Source organism: Salvia hispanica, chromosome 2 (assembly GCF_023119035.1).
Source record: "Salvia hispanica cultivar TCC Black 2014 chromosome 2, UniMelb_Shisp_WGS_1.0, whole genome shotgun sequence".
Taxonomy (NCBI): domain Eukaryota; kingdom Viridiplantae; phylum Streptophyta; class Magnoliopsida; order Lamiales; family Lamiaceae; genus Salvia; species Salvia hispanica.
Window position 1 is genome coordinate 27917561 of NC_062966.1, and position 7675 is coordinate 27925235.

A 7675-nucleotide genomic window follows, 5' to 3' on the forward strand; every position below is an offset into this window, starting at 1 on the left:
CTCTTCTGTATCACAACTGACACGTTTTCTCCAATCACTATCTTCCCATCAGGTTTGGTTTTACCAGCAATAAACTCCTTGATAAACTTGCTAAAGGTGGGCAGCTTCACAGCCTGCAAAAACGGCAAGTTTATCTCTAGTTTGCCAAAAATTTCCATAAAGTCTTCGGTATCATCCTTTTTCTTCTTAGTCTCCCCTCGGTAAGGAAACGGCTTCATGCGTTTCAATGTTCCCATGGAACCTCCAGCTGAGGTTTCTCCAGTTTCTTTCCTTAATTCTTCACTTTCCACCTCTGGCTCTGGGTCTAGGAAAAATGGATCGGCCGTATGAGGCAGCGGCCTCTCCAGATCTTTAAGATCGTCTTCCACTCAGGTGCTCCTTATCTCAGTATTTCTTTTGTTAGGGACAAGACTCTCATTACTCATCACAGGGGAAACATTTTCATCATTCTTCATCATCGGACCATCATAGCCACATCCTGACCTCAGAGTAATCTGACTAATGTTTGCTCGGTCAGGTGGTTTCACCGAGGCTGGTATCCTTCCTTCGTTTCCTCTCATCTTATTCAACGAAGTTTCTAATTGAGACATTTGCTTAGCCAACATGTCCATGGCGGCCTTTTGTTCCTGTTCTGCATCTTGAATTTTATGCACCACATCGTTGTTGGATTGCATGTTGTTCTGCATGTGCTGTTGAGAGTTGACTAGGTCATGCACCATGTCATCTAAATTCCTCTGAGACCTATAGTTGGGCTGATTTGAACTTGACCCTTGGTTATGGTTTTGTCCACTCCCCTGATTCTGGCGATAATTCCCTTGACCTTCTAGATTATTGTTGAACTGGTTTCCTGACCCTTGATTCCCTTGGTGGTTAGGCTGGAAATTCTGATTATTCCCAGTGGCATTCTTCTGGTGTGGTGGCACATATGAATTCCCTTGGTTACTCTGGTTTCTATTTCCCTAATTGGGTTGATCTCCTTGATTTCGGTAGCTCCAGTTGTTCGGCCCTTCTTGACTTTTCCCTGCCCAGTTCGAGTTGTTGTGCTACGGCCCCTCTTGATTCCGGTTAGGCCAAGTCTGCTGGGTTTCGGTTGGACTCGGGTACTGTAGTTGAAGCTGTTGATTCCCGTCAGCCCACCTGAAACAGGGGTTGTCTCTCAATGGGGCCTCTTTAATCTTCCACTGATTCCAGCTTGTATTCTGATTATTCTGATTCCAATTCCCCACTGCATTCGCATGGGCTTGGAATTCTCCGTCGGGTGGTGGACCATAATAAAGTTGGAGTTGATTGTCCTCCTGACCTGGCGACTTCTCCTTCTCTTGCGAGGCAGTGGAATTCTTCTTTTCAATTGCGCTTAGAAGCGCCTTCTCCAATCGATCTATTATGTCCCCAACCCCTTCTCCCCCCAACCTAGCCCAACAAGTCCATTATAAATAGTGATGAGATGTGGAAACCCTAAGACACCATTCAACACAACACCCTCCCTAAACTCCTAGTAGCCGTCATCGACTCTCTCTCTCTCTCCATGCTCGGCTTGCAATGGCACGCTGGGAGAATTATTGTTTTGTTTTGTACTTGTTCTATCCTAATCTACAGATTGTATCAAGACAATATCAGCTCATGATCGGGTTTTCCAGACCTCTTCAAGACTATTATTGATTATCTAAGATCCGCCCACTCTGATGGAGAATCAAGGACTAGGGAATAGGTTGGAAGATTCACGGTCGATAAACCAAGGATCTCCGGGTGGTGCAGCTAGCAACTTCGATCCTATGATGGATCAAGAAGAGGTAACAATCGAATCTACATCGAATATGCATGATTATGTGTTTATTTGATGTTATATCTATAGATCTATGTTAATTGCATGAAATTGGAGTCGAATGCATAATCACCTAAATAGATCCGTTCTAGGACCTGTTTGGTTTCCGTGTCTTCCGTTGCGGTAGTCCCAACAAGTACATGGGTTATCATACGCCTTCTTTGCATCTATTAACCTTCCCAGAATCTCTCGTGCTTCGCTTGCCTTGTTCTTAGTGAAATTTCCCCCACTAGAGGAATTCATCAAATCCTTAGACTCAGGATTAGCTCCTTCATAGAATAAGTAAAACGTTTCAGCCTCCATCATTCTATGATTAGGACAAGCATCGAGTAATCCCTTAAACCGAGATCAGCACTGTCTTCGGGACTCATCGTAGTCCTGCTTACATTCCTGAATCTCATTTTTTAGGGCATTGGTTTTGTTTGACGGGAAGAAGTAGTCCAGAAATTCCAGCTTAAAATCCTTCCAGTTGTGAATTGAGTCCGGTGGCAACCTCAACAGCCATGTGTTGGCCTCTCCTTTCAAAGCAAATGGGACTGCGCGCAGGCGATAGTCCTCCTCCATTGCATCATTCGGCCTTTTTTTGATGCTGCATAACTTGCTGCACTCATTTAGGAACTCATATAGACACTCATTCCTCCATCCTGAAAAGGTTGGTAGAACGTCTAGCACGTTCGTCTTAATGTCGATGGACCTTTGACACTGATTTGAGACAATAGCATCGGCTGGCTCACCATCTAGATGTGCGGTGAGTGAACCGATCTCAGGATCAGTGGACCAGGTTTGCCATATTAACGACTTCTCCCTCCCTCCGCTTCTGAGTGTTCTATTTTTTACAACAGACTTTGGGTCCTCTCCGCCCGACAAATTCCACTCTTCGTCACTTTCTGAGCCAAAACGGAAATGGATCTCCTGTCGTTAACCCCGATCCGGTGGTGACTCAGGATAAGCCGACTCTTTGACCTGCCAATTGAATTGAACTGCTTCCTTGACCCACGAGTTACTCCAGTTTCCAAACCGTGAGCCTCTGCTCATAAATTGCAAAGAAGAACAAATAACATGAAATTAAAACTATATACACCAAATCTCTAAACACGTAAACAATCTACGCCATCCGTCCCCGGCAACGGTGCCATTTGAAAGAGCCTAGATAAGTGTCGTGTGTTTTGTAAATAATATCAGACTTCTCAGGTCCAGAGAATCCACTAGATCACAAGGTCTAGGAACTCAGAGGATCATTGAAACCTTCGGTCGTTGGGCACACAATCTTTTCCTGCTTTTCAAAACCCTCAACCCATGATACGCTCGGTTTTTGCACTATTTTAAGGCCATTATTTGGTCCATTTTTAATGTCAAAGTCACTCTACACGTCCATTATTTGCATATTTTGTGTATTTTGGCATTTTGACATGTTTTGTGAGAAATGTGCATAATTGAGCCGAAAAAGGGAGCCAAAATGCCAAGTTTGGAAATCTGGGAGTCAGACGGGCGACCGGCGACCGCCGGGGATGTGTGCGGCGACCGCCGGCGCCCAGTGGGCGGATCAATGCAGCGGTCTGCCTCAGAAAAATGTGCTTGGAAGAGAAGTCTCGTCCGGCGACCGCCGGAAGACGTGTGGCGGTCCGCCGCCGAAGGAACAGACTCTCTGGACTCCAACGCGGCGACCGTCGGCCAAGGTGCGGCGGCCCGCCGGAGAAAGGCGGCGAATTCGAGAAGCCCTAGATTTGCGCTCAGATTTACCATATTTTGGAGATCTTTTCCTTTTACAATAAGGAGTGGTTTTCCCCTATAAATAAGACCTCAAGCTTCATAAAAAAAGAGAGAACTTTTACTTGCAAAATACTTCATAGAGATCAAGACCTAGAGTACTTCATTGGTGCAAGGAGTTGGAGAAGGATTTAAAGAACATCAAGAACGACAGGATTCAACCTACGGGTTTTATTTGCTTTAGTTTTATGTTCAAATTGTCTTCCCTTCAATCTATGTTTTTAGCTTATTCAATTATGTGTAACTAAACTCATAGGATTCTAGGAATGTGTTAGTAACGACTTTGGTTATACAAATTCCTTTTTTCTATTTAATATCCGTTTATTTTTTACTTTGTTTCTTCCCTAAGTAGTTTTGATGTTGCATGATTGAGTGACACAATCGTGTATGATTTAATATAACTTGCTTCATAACTGTGTGACAGAGTTCTAGCGAGTTAGATTCACTTAGTAGACACTACAGTTACCTTCCCTTAAAACGGCACTGTTAATTGAGAGTGAGGACTTTTCAAGGGTCTTAGTAGCTTTTTCGAGTTACGTGTTAGGATTGACAACGTTCGTATCGCATGAGCATAAGCTAGGTGACTCGTCCTTTCAGAGTATAAACTGTGCTAGGGTATTGTAGTTAGAATTTTGTATAACCATAACTATGAACACACATCCCTGGGATTCTCTTATTTCTATCGTCTTCCTCCGTGTTTTATTCGCTTTTAGTTGGTCTATGCTTTCTATTGTTTTTAGTTTTTCAAAATTTTTCAAAACCCAATTGTTTTTCCAGATAGTATTTGAGTCTTAGTAGAGGATAGACACTTTGTGTTCGTCTTCCCCGTGTTCGATATCCGGTACTAACCTTTAGCTATACTATATATACTCTGTATACTTGCAGGTTTATTTAGTGTTAATAAAAAGTGCATCAACCCACTGTACTAAAAGGATTAGTATAAGGAAGTAGAGATCGAATCCCACAGATATGGAGGCGTAAGTAAACATGCAAGAGGACCTGGACACTGTTTTTGGCTGCTGTCACGCATTTTTGGGGTTGAGACTTAACTACTAGACTGGGAAAACGAAATGCTCTATTCTAACAGCTAGATCTAGGCAAAAATAACAGAAACATGCATGACGATAAAATAAGATGCACTCAAGATCACTTTCCAACGAAAGCAATTACCAGACCTAATGAATAACTTCCTAAAATTAACCTAGGCAGAAGAGAAACAGATCGTGGGGACCATTACCCAAATTGGCAAGGTACGAATGAAAAGCTGCAAATTAACTAACTAAGGGCTCAACCAAGCAATAACTTCATCTTCTCTAATGATCCTTGATCACGAAATGCAGAGGAAAAATCGGAGCAAGCTATGAAACGAAACAGATCAAGCTAAATTAAACCATTTAACTACGATTAACCACTAAAATTAAAGCAGATCTACTATCGCTAGACGAGGTAAATGAGAAAACAGAAACTAAACATCAAAACCATGTAGAAATGAACAGATCCAAACACTGGACGCTTCATCCGCTCCGGATCCAAGCCATCCACAACATACCACTGTAATTCCCATCTCCGATCACACAGATTCAACCAGATTCGAACGATCAACTACGATCTCCTCACAATTCAACTCAAAACTCCGATCAATCGCTAAACGCATCCAAAGTAAGCAGAAAAACAACAATGACATGAAACGAAACCATAGCAGCGATTTCCATAGCAAAATAGGTGCAAATCCAACAGTGATTCAACAAAACAAGCCGAGCTTCGAACAACGAAGTCTCGGGAAATCCAGAAAGGCACTAAAACATAAATTAAATTGTATCTTCGCCTCCGTAGAGTCGGTGTTACACAACTCCGATAAAACTATGAACCGTGAAATCCCCAAACTGATCCCCCAAGTGTGTGTGTGTAGAGTGTGAGAAATATGAGCTAAGAGCTAAAAGATGATGGATGATGATCTTCATGTAAGCCGCGTGCTCTTAATTATAAGGAGTGGAGCTTCTAGATTCTTCCTTGTAATCCTCATTCTGCTTTTTTTTCTCGGATGCTCTTTCGTCTGGTAAACTCCTTCTCTTTTCTGCTCACTTTCTATGCCAGCTTCCTTCTCTAGGTGATTTTCTCCTTCTTCCTGGATCTGGCATTTTCTCTACACACCTGGCTTACAAAACCTTGTTAGACCCGGGAAATTATAAAATTTAACCTCATTACCAATGCATGAAATTAGCCTTATCAACATCGCAAAACAAATCCGTGAAAGGAGCGAGGAGGCGAAAGGCCCACAACAGTCTTAAGCCAATACGCAAGTACTAATCTGAGTTGAAATATAATATAGGGAGAAGGTATTTGCCTGATGGAATCCTCTTCTAAAGGAATAACTAGACTGGAACGAATGGTACACAAAAGCCAAAATTTATCAAACGTTACGAAATCGTCGTAAAAAAATAAATATGCCAAGCAACTTATCATCTAGTACAACCATCAAGCTTGGAAATGTGTGTTTCACATGTCTCGATTTTAAAAACATTGTATGAATCTAAGCACATGACTCCTCAGGAAAAGGTTAGCCGAACACTAATTCTATGTTAAAAAAAAAAAAAAAAACCTACGACTTTCATGAGTTGTACGTTGAAGACTATGAAAAATCTCCAAGGTCAAGAAGAGTCAACATGTGATCTAGAGGGGAAAAATGAGGGAACAATACCCTATATAATTCATGTAACCAGCACACACCTATATAATTCATGTAACCAGCACACAAATTTCGGGACGAAATTTTTTTAAGGAGGGTAGAATTTAATGACCCTAGTTTTTTTACATCTTTTAAGCTAAGATTTTATGTTGCCATTTTTTTTATGTACTTCTTATAAACAAGAATTTATAATGTCCGAGTACATAATTAAGAGGCCAATAAAATCCCAAATGGGAGATCTCGAAAAAAGGGATTAATTTCGCTGACCTTTCGAAATTAGGGATTAAATTCGTCGACCTTTCAGAATATGGGATCGAGGCATGCGAATTTTTCAGAACAAGGATTTTTTGAGTTTTTCTCTTTTTTCTATTCTTTTTTCTTATTATTTCACTTACAAAATATATGAAATGACCAAATTATCCCATAATATAATTCACCCTAATTATGATATTTTTCACCCCCGATTCATTTATACCCTATGCAGAGCTCGACCTGCATCTAATTATGATAACTAATTCTCTGCACGCAACCCTATGCAACATCTGAGCACCAGATGTGAAATTGTTCGAGATGGAGTGTATGCTCTGGTTGGTATAGGATTTGCACATTCATTTAGTCTATCTTATTTATGTTTAGGTGATAATGTGACATGTTTTGATTCCTCCAAAAGATGCTTAGATAAAGGTGAGTTTTTGATGATATTGTTTTTTAAGGTATTGGCGAGATTGCACTGAGTGATCAAGTAGCCAACTTAGCGCAGCATGCCATCATGTTCCTGCAACGAACTGATACAGAGCAAATACATCACTCAGGTAGGTCTGCAAATAGAATTGGGGTCAATAATTTATGGGATAGTTTGGGCATTTCATATATTTTGTAAGTACAGTAATAAGAAAAAAGAATAGAAAAAAGAGAAAAACTCAAAAAGCCCTTCTTCTGAAAAATCCGCATGCCTTGATCCCATATTTCGAAAGGTCAGCGAAATTAATCCCTTTTTCCGAAATCTCTTGAAATGTACAAAGACATGAATGTAAATTTTTACAGTTGAAACTAAGAGACACGGTTAAGTCCCGAATGGGTTACTGCCGACACATCTACGGATCACACCCTGACATCCATGACCTTTCTCAAATAGTTCCTGCACTCATAATGAAAGGAGATCAGCCTCTAAGCCTAATAAAACTTGACGGGAAATGTTTTCATTCCATAATTTCTTTTTCCATAATTTTAAAATGGGTGTTAATTAATATATGGGCACTTGTCACATGAGAGAAGGAGACACTTGTTAAAAGAGACACATGTCAAAGCTTCTTCACATAAAAGAGACACTTGTTAAAAGAGGCACATGTCAAAGCTTCTTCACATAAAAGCTTAGTGTTAGCAAATTTTCAGCAGCTTAT

The 7675-nt window shown here is 40.9% G+C and overlaps 1 protein-coding gene across 1 annotated transcript; it reads right to left on the bottom strand.

The window, feature by feature from the left end:
* Nucleotides 1-368: 368 nt before the first annotated feature.
* Nucleotides 369-2125, bottom strand: LOC125206671 (probable serine/threonine-protein kinase DDB_G0282963). Its single transcript, XM_048105910.1, has 3 exons — nt 1998-2125; nt 1138-1410; nt 369-951 (listed from the first exon to the last, which is right to left on the bottom strand). Exons 1-3 carry the CDS (start codon nt 2123-2125, stop codon nt 369-371), a joined length of 984 nt encoding a protein of 327 aa, XP_047961867.1.
* Nucleotides 2126-7675: the final 5550 nt, after the last annotated feature.

Excerpts from the sequence above, each read along its gene's own strand:
- LOC125206671 (XM_048105910.1), bottom strand. The coding sequence starts at position 2,125 with ATGGAGGCTGAAACGTTTTACTTATTCTATGAAGGAGCTAATCCTGAG. Across the intron at positions 1,411-1,997 it reads GCACGAGAGATTCTGGGAAG|GTTGGGGGGAGAAGGGGTTG; the intron begins GTTAATAGATGC and ends TTGTTGGGCTAG. Across the intron at positions 952-1,137 it reads AGAGACAACCCCTGTTTCAG|AAACCAGAGTAACCAAGGGA; the intron begins GTGGGCTGACGG and ends TTAGGGAAATAG.